Raw genomic sequence first — 15,360 nt, forward strand, 5'->3', positions numbered from 1 at the left:
GAACAAGTTTCAAACTTTAGCATAAAGAACAAGGTATTGACGAGGGGAAGGACCCCCTCATGTAAGTAATAATTTCTGTTCGTTTTAATTTTTAATGTTGCTCCTTACTTTCAGTTGAAAAAACTTGTTTTTTTTTTAATTTAATATCTATTAAGTTGTATCTACGAAGTATTTGTTTTAAATAGGCTATTTGTAAAAGTTGAGACCCTTACCAAAGAGACTGCACTTATAGTATCACCCAAAGAGACACATTTTGTTGAATGTTTCGATCACCCTACTTAAAATGGTCAGTATAAGTTTTTTATCCAATTTCATATAAGGCTGTGGAGATATATGAGACATAAAAGGGGTGACAGTTTGCCCACTGATAGGTTTCAGCCTAGTGTTAGGACATTAGAATTCAGGATTTGTGATATCCTCCGACGATATTCCTCAACAGCGATAAATCGAAAGCAAAAAGAAGAAGTGATCATCTTAGAATTACGTTAATTAGGACAGAATATTACTCTTTTCAGATATTTTTTTCCTCAAACCTTTAGCCCCCCTGAAGATTTGTCCATAGCCCCTCTATCTCCTGCACAGGAATTTTTTCTGGTCCTTATTTCATGAGTGTTTGTCTCTCAGATACCGACTTGAGGTTCCATTTGTACTGTTTTCAGCTAGTTTCTTTCACCATGGGTTTGTTCCAGATAAGCCAGAGTCGACCCAGCTCTAAACGGGTACTTGGAGAATTTTGGGGAAAGGTAAACAGGAAGGGTGTGCGAAAGCAAAGAATGACTGGCCTCCAGCCCCCCATTCCACTTCCTGGCTGAAGGACCATGAAACAGAGATCAGCACCGCCACTAGGGACTAAGGTCAAAATGCCACATTCTTTACCTTTTCACGAGAATTTTTGAAAGAAAATAGAAATTATTAGGTTTTATAACCCATGATCAAGAAAAAAGAATATGCATTACGCTGTACTTACGTCATTTTCAGTGTACAATGGTAGGTCCTTTTCTTCACACCGTGGTTGTTCTTCTTCTTCTGACACTGAACTAGTTTCGAGATTTTCACTCATCTTGAAATTTTTTTCATGTTCCAACATAAATTTTGTAACACTTCCCCTTTCAAATTGCACTGGCTTTTCAATTGTTGTCTCTGAGGCAGCAGCAGCCTTTTGTCTTTTTGCAGTGATTATCTGGAAATAAATTTGAAAATATTTTCAAACATGGGCTCTGACGAAAGTAACCGAGCTTCATCTTGGACAGCCGGATTTCAGGTCAATTACTGAAAGTGTTTTTTGCGTTGTTGAATATTCGATTTGCTTCGGCTCTGGATAAGAACTGAAACATATGTGTCCAGCCGTCAAAACTGTGTTTCAAATAAATACAAATTTCCTATTTAAACAGAGGTAAAATCTCACTAATCGTATTTTATTTAGATACAAAAGTTATTTTGTTTTTTGCAAAAATTTCCCGGAAGATCAAAGGATTTCACCTTTAATGAAACATAAGATTTATAAGATTCTTATAGAATCATAAAATTGATATTGATAAGATTGATGATAAGATTAATAGTCTTAAGCTTGTATATCCTACTCCAAATACGGAAAAACCATCATACGCAGTCATTGTAAGGAATCCACCCCCGGAGCTTAGTGACCCTATCCTACGCGTGAAGAAGCTCGAAATACTGGATGGTCACGACAGGATCGTGACTCAGAAATCCAAGCCACAAAGCAAAAGCTGGGTTGTGATGACACGTGATAAACGCTCAGCCGACCCGCTGGTCTCAGCTGTTACTAGTGCCATTCCAAACGTTGAAACCAAAGTGATTCATAAAAAGCCTCTAGCAGTTGTCCGTGAAATACCCGATAACTATTCAACAGCTGATTTAGAGGCTTCAGTGGACGGACTTGTCGGTGCTAATCAAATCGGTCATTCACGCACTTTTCGCCTCGAAATTATCGTCAAAGCCACTCTGGACGCGGTCCTGGAGTCGGGAATCTCGTAGCGCGGATACGAGCTTTTCCGCGCTAAGCCCTTTCAATCGATTCCGTGTCGATGCTTTCGCTGTCAAAGCACTGATCACCTGATTGGACCTTGTCCCTGCTCACCAGTATATCCCACTTGTTCCAGATGTTCTGGCCCTCATGTGAATTCCAAGGAAAACCCTTGCCAGGCCTTGCCAAAATGTGCAAATTGTACCATGGAACACGTAAGTTTCAGCCTGAAATGCAAAATTCCCCATTCAGCTCTCTATAACGCTAATAAATAAATGCTCAAACTCAGTTTAGCTTTGTGTCCCTTAATATTAATGGTAGAAAAGACAAGGATCTTCTAATTAATGAGCTGCTTGACAATGATATTGTGTTTTTATAGGACCACCTTCTCTATAATGTGAATGTTGATAGCCTAAAGCGTTTTCAGACCCATTTTACCTTCTTAAGAGCCGCCCAGAAAACCTGTGATAGACCATCAGGAGGTCTGGCCATCTATTTCAGACATAACACTCAGCCGATACTATTGCAAAGTGATGCTAACAATAAAATGTGGTGATATTGTATTTATAAAGGTTTATTTCCCGTGTAATAGAAAAACTGTGCAGTGATTGCTTCGTTTTTCAAAAGGCTTTAATCGCCTACGAACACTACTTAGCGACCTTGCAAAACAAAATACGAAATGGGTTCTCGCTGGCGACATGAACACTGACTTATTATCTAATTCTGATCGATCCGAAAAATTTTCTCGATTCACTGCCCGGAGGATTCCATCTGGCTGATAAAGATCTTCTTTGCTACTTATATTCACAATCGTGGTGGTCTTACTTCCAACCTTGATCATGTATCATATTTAACTCTACTTTCATCAATCATTCATGTGGACGACTCTAAAATCGATGACAACCATTTACCAATCACATGCCAACTATTTCGCTCTATGGCAAGATCTATGCGACAGAACTCTCCCAAGTGGTTCTCAAAGATAAATTGGAAAAATGCATATGTTCCCCTTTATGTATTGACATAGTCCCAGTTATTATCATCTATTAAAGTACCATTCCACTTATTGTAAACATCTGTATATACAACTTCAACGCGGATAGATACCAACTCGTAAATCAGCAAATAGTGTTCTGCCTCAAGTCGCTAAAAAAGTTGTCCCCTCTGAGCGCGTGCGAACGGGTACTCGCAATCCCATACAGAGGGCTGATTCTAAAGTGAAGATGGCTAACCAAAAAGCTAAATTCTGGCTCCGCATGTGGATAGCCTGTGATCGTCCTCCCTCTGGTTCAGTCCATCAAATAAAGCAGAAAACAAAACGAGAGTACAAGTATTCCCTGCGTAGAGCGAGACTAAATTCCTGGGAGAGTCCCTGCGACAAGAAATCCTGGGATCGTGTTATAAACAGCGTAAAATGTTCACGTCCAATTAATTTCTCTCTTCGCCTATGTGATTTCGTTTCCCATGATAAAATTATTATCCTTTCATTCAATGTTAATCTCCAAAATCATTTTACAAAGCTTGTCAACTCAATCCTTCCAGTTGGTATCAACCCATCTCAAGTGCTATCGGTGGAATCTGGTGTTATACTCCGAGCTATTAAGCAAGTGAATAAGTCCGAGTCTGCCGATAGTGAGGGTCTTTGCTTCAAGTTTTTTGCTTATGACTGTCCTGAACTACTGAAGCATTTGCAGTTATTGTTCCAGATGTGCTTGGCACAGTCCATTGTGCCAGATAGTTTTTTGTCCGGTTGCATATCGCCCATTGTTAAGAGGGGTAAGGACCACAGTGCTTGCTCTAATTACCGTCCTATCACTGTGTCTTCTTTTGTTAGTAAGCTCTTTGAATATGTGCTGCTACCGGCCATTAACTTCAAGTGTGAATTTACGCCCTTCCAACTTGGTTCTAGAAAAAGTATGGGCTGCGTTCAAGCTCACCATATTGTGGGTTGGCTAATGAAACAAGCTGTTGCTCAAAAAAGTCCCCTGTATTGTTTGACCGTTGATATATCTAGTGCTTTTGACAATGTAATTCATTCAAATGTTTTGTTTTCTCTAGCAGCGTCTGGCGTTAACCTTTCTGTTGTTTCCGTGCTTAAGCATTGGTATGCGAATTCTTTAGTTAGGGTGAAGTGAAAGGGTACAGTAGGGGAGCATATTCCTGTTAAAAATGGCGTTAGGCAGGGTGCCATGTTATCTCCAAGTATATTTAAGTGTGTTTTAGCTTCGTGTCTCTGACGTCTTCAACCTGCAGTATTTTACAATGATAGTTTAGGCATTAGTCACGTTGCTTAAGCTGACGATTTTCTACTTCTTAGCCGAATAAAACAAAGTCTAATTACAAACTTTGATCTGCTTTCAGCTGCACTGTCTGCAGTAGGCCTTTCAGTTAGTGCTGCCAAATGTGAGTTTTTGTGTTTTGGGAGTCCTCCACCAGCATCGCCTCTTTGCTTGATTTCTTCAACTATAACATCAGGTCTATCTTTTACCACGTCACTTTCGACTACTTGCTCCGCGCCAGCGTGCAGAAAAGCATGAACGAAATGTATTACGTCCAGCGTTCTGAAAAGTATGCGGGTTGGTTACGGAAAAATTTCACCCAATCGTGGTCGGTATAACCGAGAAGGATTTCGCCTTTTTTATTCTAGTTTTTGTGCCCCTGCTGTTTTTTATCTTTCTGATTTTGCTTTCTTCCTTCATAAGAAGGATACGAAGAAAATACGCTCGGGATATTTTAAGTACTGTAAATATTTGCTGCGTATACCTTGGTGGTACTGGAACCATAGAATCGTTTCTAAATTTGAGATTGTTGATGCGCCCTTGCGACTGAAGCAAATATTTGTGGAACTATGTTTTAAAACTCAGCAAATGATTGGTGTTTTTGACCCTCTTTGGCCATTTTTTGAATTGAGTTAATTTACTTATGTTGTATTAGAATCGTATGTTTATGGTTGTTTTTGTTCTTTTTGTTTACTCCACAGTTTTATGTATTTTGTGGATTATAAATAAATATTATGTTATATAATAGGCAAGATTCAGATTACAGCGTCATCGCTCCTTCTTGACAAAACAACCCGTTTTGTATCAGCTATTGGTTAAAATGTTTAAATGTATAAGGCGACTTTGTGACCTTAAAGCACAGACGAAATATATGTAATATAGACGTCCAATTAAAATAATTTCATAGTACCAATTAATTTGGTGCTGCTCATTAACGTCGTCACACATAGCCAGACACCCGAATACCCGACCTTTTTTTTTAACATTGTAAGATAGGGCAAATAGAAGTCCGCATAATATAATTTTTATCTGTGCCTTAAACCCACAGTTTGTAATTAGGTAAATTGAATAGTTTATGTTTTGCGTATGTTAAAAATGCAGAACCAGCATGCAAATGTCTAGAAGTCTTGAACTGAAAGAAAGTCAATTATAGCAGGCTAAATATTTCACTAATGAACAGTCTGTATATTATTTAGAAAAAAAAAATATACTATTTTGTGAAAAATAAGACATAAGATAATAGCCACTGCAAATCGACCGGAAAACTCAGTTACGTGTCTCAAATTCAAATTACCAGAACTTCGTTGAATAACATAGTTTTTTACTTGCATATTTCGAACAGTGAAAAAAACATACTGTACGGTATTATTTTACAACACTAGACATATCAAGCGCCTGCTACACCATTAATACTCAGCCCAGTTTAAGCACACAGTCTTATACTATACAACTGTTGAGCTTTTATTTGAGCAAATCAATATACGGTTGGTGAACAGAGTTCGGTGAAACAACGGTTCCGGGTGGTAGTGACACGGGGCACATTTGACGGATGACAGATTGCCAAAGGTTGTCTATTTGACTATCCGTATGGGGCAGAAAATGAAGCAGATCGTCCCAGAATCGGGTGAAAACAGGTCACAAGGAAGGATTTAAAGAAAATTGTAATTTCATGAGAAGGGAGCAAAGTATAATACTTTGGGAAATGGAGGAGGATCATTCGAAGTTACGTTGTCCTTAGGTGGTCTATCTTGGTTCTGAACCAATACTGCGATGAGTATTGCTTTGATGCAAAAACGCTAGTTACCGTTTATTTTTTTTTTTTTTTTGATAAAAAAGTATACTACGAAATAAAGGATCAACTTAAAATTTACCAGGCATAAAATATAAAAAAAAAATTCATTGACATAATCGGTATTTAATAGTTAGAATCACATTTTTCAGCCTTTTTGTGTCCTTGGCTCTTTTTTTTTTGAAAGTATGGTAAGATTTCCAAAACCGGTCCTATTCTTGAATAATTTCAGCTGATACTTCTTTTTGCGTGCTTTTCTTTTACAGCGTTTTTCTTGCATTACAAAAGAGACAAAAACTAGTTCGAGTCCCTATGCCTGGCCTTGGGCTATATAAAAGCAGATTCTAACCCTGAAAATAAAATGAAACTTGTAAAACTATGGAGTTTCTTAGAAACAGGACGAATAAGGACTTCTTCAGCAGCATTACCCCAAAATTTGAAAATCATTGCTAAGTACATGACCAAAACTTTTCTTATTTATTAATTTATAATTTTTTATTAATTTATCTTAAAACTTCGATACACATTTTGGTAAATTCAAGGAAACTCTCGCTTTTGTTTACAAATATTTTTTTTTAATTCGGTCAAAACATAGAAATTACATAATTTTACATTTTGAAAAAGATTTGTATCTATTAATAATAATAAAAAGAAACTAAATAAATGATAAAGTTTTCAGGAGTGTTAAAAGTTTCAGAGAATGGGAGATACTGCTGTTCTATCGTATATAAAGAAAAAAAAATTCAACACTGTTATTGGAACAATTAAAATGGAGCTTTCAAAGGATACGGAGATTGGCCCAAAGCCCACCTTTCAGACATTTGTTTGATTATTGTCAAGTATTTTTGGACACTTGTAGTAAAAGAGGTTGTTTTCAATGCGCCAAGATATTCGGATTTTGAATTTCCAGACAAATCGGCAAAAATTTTGAATCACACAAAAACTTTGTGTGAAACCACAAAGATTCAAAATTAAACCGAAGTCTAAATCCCAAAGATTCATTTAAGATTTGTGTCAAGACTTTGTTGAAATTGAGTTAAAAGGATTTGCTATTGAAGCGTCTATATGTTTTTATGTCTATAATTGAAACAAGAAGCCCCACAGGGACATGGAAACATAAAAAAACGAATTTTTTACGTTCTTTTTCTTTTTTTCCTTCTTTAGATAAATATACAGCAATTATCATTACCAGTCTTGAATTCTGAAACAAGGTAGATTAAAAAAAAAATATTCTGTACATGAAACCTAGCATGAACAGAGATCAACCTTGTCGAGGAGGGTACCATCAGCCTGAAACCTCTGCTCTTCACGCGAAAGTTCCACTTGGTGAAAATAGTACATATTACCTGACATTAACATTTTCACTAAAGTACTTCGAGAGCAAATGTTCTCAATTAATGTTTCTACTGTAATATATAAAATTTTCAGTACGATAAAAACTGCTAATTTTTGGTTTAAACGTTCTGGAAGGTTGTAGGTAAATAAAACACATTACACTACCGTCTGGCTACACCCATTGCATTAAAGCGGGATTGAGAGTGAATGATACTATTAGGTAGCCGGGAAGATTTCTCAAAGTACGATCGATAACATTGACAGTTGCATGGTATTGTCCCAAGCCAAGATAAAAATGGAGGGTTGGACTGTGGGCTTGCGACCCACTCCTATAAAAAAAAAACCTAAGCAACAGAAACATCGATAGAGAATAGCCTCGGATCTGATTGTTTTTTTTTTTTTTTATGACAACCGCATGCCCACGGACACGATTTTGACAGCGAACAATTTCTTCAAATTAGAATTCTGGAACATTCAAACAATTTCCCAGTTGTCCAAGACAGAACAAGTTTTGAAAGAAATGAACCAATACGATATAGACTTCCTCGCCCTGTCCGAGGTACGATGGCCTGGTTCAGGCCTTGAAAAGTTGCCAAGTGGACACAGCATCATATTCAGTGGACCAGAGACAAGGAGAGAACACGGAGTTGCCCTTACGATGACGAGAAAAAACAGTCTATTCCTTTTAAAATGACAGCCAGTTTCATCCAGAATTCTTGTCGCTAGATTTGCCAACCAGCATGCAAAACTGTCTGTGGTGGTCTGTTACGCACCCACAAACAAAGCAAGCGATGGTGCAAAGGAATAATTTTACAGAGCCCTGCCGTCAGTTGCCACTGATATACCTAGACATGACATAGCTTCTTTCGTCGGTGATTTCAATGCAAAAATTGGTGACAACCACGAATATTGCCCCCAGTCTATGGGTTGCCATGGCCTCGGTAATCGGAACGAAAATAGTGAGCTTTTAATCGATTTTGCGCTCTCGAATGACCTAGTTATTGGTGGGAGTTTGTTCCAACACGGTGATATCCACAAACATTCCTGGGCCTCTCCAGATGGCGTCACCAGAAATCAGATCGACCACTGCCTAGTGGGTCACAAATGGCGCACTAGCCTCATGGACGTAAGTTCAGATAGAGGAGCTGATATAGAGTCGGATCATAGCCTGATGATTGCCAAATTTATAGTCAAACTGAAGAAAAATGTCAAACAGGTGCCCTAACCAAACCCACGTTGTGACTCGGATAAACTATTTCATAGCACAGTAAAAAGAAACATTGTGATCGAACTTTTTAATATATTCGAATCACTTTCCGTGCCAGAAAATCCAGACCAACCAAAACTGTGGGAAGCCGCGAAAAACTCCTCCCATACGACTGCGACAGAAATACTGTGGTACAAGAAACGCCCTAAAGACCAATGGCGCTCTGACCGAACTTGGAATCTCATAAGGGAGAGGAAACTCATAAAACAAGCCCTTCTTCAAAGCCAAACACCCGACCGTTTAGTCTTGAAAACGCAGATTACCACTAAGCAGTCAAAGCCGGAAAGAAGAGCGCAAGGAATGACCACCGAACTCTGATCAAGAACAACGCCAAACTTGCTGAGGAAGCAGCCAAGAGAGGAGATTCTAGAGCCCTATATCAGATCACAAGTGACATCGTTGGAAAGACGCGTACCGTCAACGGCCCAGTTCGAGACCCATCTGGCGTACTCGTGACCAAACCGGCAACAGTGAATGAGTTACGGGCATCCCATATCAAAAGACTCCTCAATAGGCCACCAGCCGATGAGCCATCCGACATTCCCGCAAGGCCATCCTTCTCTCTAACCATTGTGTGGAGCCGCCAAGTACTGTAGAGATTCAAACAGCTGTCAAGAGACTGAAGATTGGTAAATCCCCAGGAGAAGACCGTATATCAGCAGAGATGATAAAGGTCACATTCTGGGTCACCTTCTTCGCTACAATATGGGAAAAGGAAAAGGTACCAGTTGATTGGAAGCGCAGCATACTAATAAGCCTGTTCAAAAAGGGTGATGCCACTGTCCCACGAAACTGGCGAGGATTAAGCTTGCTTTCGGTCCCTGTGTCATGTCATTTTGAAGAGGATCCAAAATGAGCTCGGAAAGCACCTAAGGGACGAACAATACGGGTTCCGCCCGAACCGTTCTTGCACTGATCTTATATTTACTTCGCGAGTCGTCAGTGAAGAAAGTCGGGAATGACGCTCAAAGCTTTGCATGATTTTTATAGACTTTGAAAAGGCCTTCGACTCTTTAAACCGGGCAAGTTTGTGGAAGATCGTTCTTTATTACGGGATCCCAAGTAAAATCATCACAATTATCATAGCTCTTTACGAGGACAGCGAGTGCTGAATCAAGACACCCGAAAGTAAAACCCGATACTTTCAAATTTTATCTTACATTACAATGCTACAGTCGTGCAAGGTACGTCTGCAAGAGCTTCTAAACAGGGTCAGCGAAGAGGCAAGCCAACTTGGCCTAAGAATGAATTAGAGGAAAACCAAAACAATGGCGACTACTGATTCCCCACTTCATATCAGATGTGGAAATGAGGAAATTGAAGAGGCCGTGGAATTCAGGTACCTTGGAAGCATAGTGGAGAATAAAGGATCGACATCCAAAGAAATAATGACCAGAATAGGTCAGGCGAACGCCACCTTCAATAGGCTCAAGCGCATATGGAAGTCGAAAAGCTACTCCAACGGCTTAAATTACGCCTGTTCAACAGCAACATCATGCCAGTCCTCCTTTACGCAGCTGAAACCTGGAGTTTGAACCAACAACAGGAGAAGAGAATCCTTGCATTCGAGAACAATTTTCTTCGAAGAATTTTAAATATTCGTTGGTCAGACAGAATCACAAATGAAAAAGTCCGCAAACTTGCCAACCAGCGTCTTGCGACTAATATCATTAGAGCTCAGAGGTGGAGAAACTTGGGCCATGTTCTCCGAATACAGGACACTGAGATCCCAAAAGCCACTATACATTGGCACCCAAACGGAAGTCGAAGACAGGGAAGACAACGGAACAATTTGCGACGAACATACCAGTCTGATCCGCGCAGTATCCATGCTTCTCTTCAACCCGATGGGGAAGACATAGAAGCAGCTGTCCAAATCAGAAAAGATTGGCGAAGTCTTGGGGATGCTCTGGGTGCCTCTGGCGGCACAGGCGGATCTAAGGTCCAAGGTAAATGTTGATGAAATATTCATTAATTTGTTAGTACGAGTAGTTATTGTTGTTGTGTTTGTTGCCATGGCCCTATGGCTGTTCTTGCAATAAATATCCTATAAATATTATAAAACGTATTCAGTAAAACAGAATCAAACTTCAGTGTAAAGCAGAAACACTCACACTTAGATTGATCTCTGTTTGTTTAAATTTTTAACTTCACTCTTCACTCCTATCTAAAAAATTTAATCTTTCTATTTCATTTTTATTCCATCTTTCGGACTTCCATCTTTCCTTTTTGGTTACTTTTCACAGGAGTTACTCCTAACTAATCGTTCATTACCATGGACGGTTTGTTCCAAACAACGGAACACTTTGCGACGAACATACCAGTCTGATCTGCGCAGTATCCATGCTTCTCTTCAACCCGATTGGGAAGACATATTTTTTTTATTTTTTTTTTATTTTTTTTCACAGTTTTTGGAACATTAGAAATGAATAAAAGACACGGGATTTCGTCCATAAGTTTTCCAAAAAAGTTTTCTTCCCGCCTTTTTACCTCTCTATTTTCTGCTGAAATTAAATACAATGTTGTCTAATTCTAGCGTTACCATAATAGGTTTTGATTGGGGAAAACAGTGAAATCTGTATTAGCCCTGTAGGTACTAGGTGGTATCTAAGAAAGTATAGCGGATAGGAAAATTATGACTTCATCGTTTAACTCACTTTTCAAGGTTATGGGAGTTCCCTTCTTAGCTCAAAATCAGATTATTATGTATATACGAGGTTTTCGAAGAGGACAGCTCAGCTGAGGAAATACCAAAAATCTTTAATGATTTCGAAGGTGGTAGCCAAATCAGAAGTTTATTAAGGATCCGATGAATATTAAGAATTTAATGGTCGTATCGCCATCCAGTATCCTACCTCACCATAAGCGTGGCATAAAAGTAGAAGTCTTGCGTATCTCATTCCTTTTGTTTTGAGTAGATCAGTTGCCGTCTTGACTGCTGCATTTGCACATTGTATACCCACATTTCCTCCTAGATGAGCTAGAGAACGTACCGCGAATGAAACATTGGACAGCTCAGATTCATCTGACATATTGATACATAGCTAGAAACAAAAATAAAGTAAAATTGTGACGTAACAAGAAAAAAATACACTCAGAGTTAACAGCATGACAGGTAGTACAATATGTAAGTACTTATGTTCTCTTTTGACTTGAAATAAATTTTCTTTCTAATCTTGGGGGTAAATAGACATTTTCCCGTATAGGTGCCCATATAATGTGTCATGTAAACAAAACGTCTATATTAAAATAAAAGAAGAATTTTTTTAATTATATAACCATTACTATACTTACAACTGCAATTTTTTGCTACCGTAGCGTTCTCCAAATATGTCAATCGTTAAAGAGGGCAACTTTAAGAAACAAACAATTTCTTATTATTATGTAAAATTTTGTTTCCCAATCTAAAAAATACTGGGAAGCTTTGGTATTGGTTTGCAGAAGCACACAAAATTAATAAGAAAGTTTTTTGTTCAAGACGAATGGGGATAGGTGAATTTGGGGTACTTAACTTAAATTCCATCCGGCCTAAGTGTCTGTATTGAGGCTTCTTGCTCTTCTCACTAGGTAATGAATATGACAATGATATTCAGCTCTGTCTGGTGCTAAACGGAGGAGTTGGGGAGATTCTGACTACTAAAGTTTACAGATCATCTCTTGCAAGGTCAGCCTCGAGGTAGTGTACCATGTACCCGTGAGATTTTTTGCAATTAAACTGATGACCTTCTTTGGACAAGACCAAGCCTTTCTTGGATTCGTTGCCGGCTTTTGATTCGATCCGTGATAGTGCCTGAGTAGCGGAGGAGTTTGTGGAGGTAAACATCGGATACTTGGTCAACGTAGGTGATCCCCACAATACGACGCAGGCATTTTGTTTCAAATGTAGAGATTCGATGTTTACCGTCAGCTTCGATTGACCAAATATCAATCGCATATATAGCAATGGTGAACACAGGAGAGCTAAAAAGACGGACCATCAACGACTTTGACCGTGATATGCATTTCCGGATTGGCGATACTCTTAAAGCTGCTGCTTGCCAGACCAGGTATCCGCCTAGTCAATTTCGAACACTCGTTATCAGAGCAATACTATTAGCAAAACGCTTTAAAATGGGACCATAACTTATATAAAAAAAAATTCTAAACAGCCTAACAGCAATTACAATAATCTTTATTGCACTAAAACTCCTAAGACCATGGCAATACAAAATGAAAAATTCAATTGTAATTAATTCACACTGCATGGACAAAAACATTGCATAAATTTTAAAAAATCCGCTTCTCTGATCCATTGCTAAGCTGAGGAATCGTCCTAACCTTCCAATACATGCAAAATATTCGTCACTCACTATAATCGCCAACTATCTTTCATCAAATTAGAACACCATTAGAACCGCCATGTCCGAAACCCCTATATAGGAAACTTTCTGTCCCTTCGCTTGAACAGCAACGGAAATATATTGGCTTGAAAATCAAGAAAAGTGGCAACTCACTCAATTCTTCGCACCGACACATCATATAACAAACACTCTCATCCATAGAGGGTAAAAGAAAGAATTGAAAATATAAGGGTAAGGACAGTACACTTTCTCTTCACCTTTCTAAAATGCACCTTAAAAAACACCACTTCACATCATGTTTCTTTTACAACCACAAAGAAGCCCAGGTAATCAAAAAGGCTTCTTTCATACTGCTAAACCTGTACCCCTTGATCCCGTGAAGTATTTTGTATTATCTTTGCCACCTCTTTATCTATTTCTTATCCATTATTCCATACTTTCCCCACTTCACAATCTTATAAAATCCTTTTTACCTAGTACAACAATGAATTTGAAGACTCATCTCTATGAGCTTCTAAATAAGCTCATAATCTCTATGATCTTCATAATACCTCTATATTAGCGCAAAAAAACTCCTAAATCTCCTCTAACTACAGAAATGTTAATGTTTCTATTTACACCAAGCCATGTCTTAGTTGTGTCCTTACTAATTTATAATTTTTCTGGAACACCCGAACTTCCAGTCCAAAATGCATCAGAAATACTACTTTATTTCTAAAAATTTCCTTCTGTATCATAATCTCCATCCTGTATCAAAAAACCTCTCCATAAGAAAAGTGATAAGAGTGAGTGTGGTAATTATTGAAGCATAAGCCAGGTTTCTGTAGGAAGCAAATTCCTTAATATGATGATGCTTTTTAGACTTATAGATGCTTAAGATAAAATTTTAAGAGATTAACAGTGTGGTTTTAGGAAGGGGAAAGGATGCTTCAACCAAATTTTCACTCTTAGATTAATTATTGACAAGTGCCTGAGTCATCAAACACCTTTAGTCCTCAGTTTCAAAGATTATGAGCAAGCGTTTGATTCAGCTGATAGAAGAGCTTTAGCATAATTTTTATTCTTGTATAGTATATCAGATGAATAGATCAAAGTGATTAATGCTATATACGGCAATAACATTGCTGCAGTTAAGACAGGAGATGAGGTCAGTAGCTGGTTTCGTATTAAATCAGGAGCTAAGAAGGGTTGCGTTCTATCTCCATTTATACGGATTATTTTGATGGACTTTGCACAGCAAAGGCAATGGGAGAAAACGGAATCAAATATAGAAGTAAAACTCACCTAAACTTAGATTATGCTGATGGTTTAAGCATCCTAGATGAAGATGCTAGTAAAATGAATGAACTTTTGCAAGTTCAGAATGCAAGCACAGGTTTGAAAATTAATGTCTAGAAGACTAAGTTGCTAAGAATAGGAATAAGCGAAGATGAAAATGTGATGTTGGGTAACGAGAAGATAAATCAAGTGGGCCACTTCATTTACCTGGGTAAATATTATTATGGGAAAAGTAGAATAACCAAGGCCAAGGGTGTTTTTTAGCACTTGGATAGGTTTGGAAGAATATAAAGATAAGCAGTGCCGGAATTAAAGCTTTGACACTTCTAGGTGCAAGCGTTTCTGCCGCTCCGTTTTTGCGAGATTTTCGGGGAAATCCCCGAAGATTCGGAGACAATGGAAGCACTGAACAGAACGCAACTGATGAGCCAAAAGTAATGAAAGAGAGAGATGATACCACACTCTCATTTGCCATTCTTGGGAGACATCTGACCGTTTATAAGTGACCCAGAAATCCCTGTGTTGTTTTAAAATCACTTTTCTTTGAACAGGTAGCGCGGCGGCGGAGTGCACCTGGCACTTTGATGATAAATCTAATCAGTCAAGTTTTTGTTAAGAAGGAAATCACTAAGTGATACTTTATTAAGGCCCCTGGCATTGTACGCCCCTAGACCGGGGCCTAATGGGCCTATTGGTAAATCCCGGCCTGAAGATAATTCTGCAAACCAATATCAAAATATTGGGAGCTAGAGTGATGACAGTGGCCAAGTATGGTTCTGAAGTGTGGGGCTCCAAAAAACGAAAGACGAGTTGTTAGATGTTCTCCAGAGAAATTACCAACGGATGATTTTAGGTACCTGACTGACTGACCGTACCTCAAATAGTAAGCTGTACAAAAATGTGGTTTAATTCTGCTTTCTAGGGCTATAATGAGAGAAAGAATAAGATGGCTAGGACACGTTCTGCGAATGAAGGACGACAGATAGCCAAAGATTGTCTTTGCTGGCTAACTGTTTTGGGCCAAATGAAAACAGGTCGTCCCCGAATGCGGTGGGAGGATAACGTAAGGAAAGGAGATGGAACTTCTT

The 15,360-nt window shown here is 38.6% G+C and overlaps 1 protein-coding gene and 1 pseudogene across 3 annotated transcripts in view; one reads left to right on the forward strand and one right to left on the reverse strand.

Annotated features, from left to right (window-relative positions):
- Tti1 (Telo2 interacting protein 1) overlaps positions 1-15,360 on the reverse strand; it is a 142,456-nt gene that overhangs the window by 35,690 nt on the left and 91,406 nt on the right. For all 3 annotated transcript variants that reach the window (XM_089101993.1, XM_089101991.1, XM_089101992.1), the window contains 2 exons: positions 11,510-11,698; positions 968-1,180 (listed from right to left, as the gene is read on the reverse strand). In XM_089101993.1, coding sequence (XP_088958119.1) covers positions 968-1,180; positions 11,510-11,698 — 402 coding nt within the window. The remainder of the gene's footprint in view (positions 1-967; positions 1,181-11,509; positions 11,699-15,360) is intronic.
- Positions 2,191-4,119, forward strand: LOC148942765 (uncharacterized; annotated as a pseudogene).

The sequence above is a fragment of the Artemia sp. Qi Xiang Cuo genome, chromosome 16 (assembly GCF_049724085.1).
Source record: "Artemia sp. Qi Xiang Cuo chromosome 16, ASM4972408v1, whole genome shotgun sequence".
NCBI classification, from domain to species: domain Eukaryota; kingdom Metazoa; phylum Arthropoda; class Branchiopoda; order Anostraca; family Artemiidae; genus Artemia; species Artemia sp. Qi Xiang Cuo.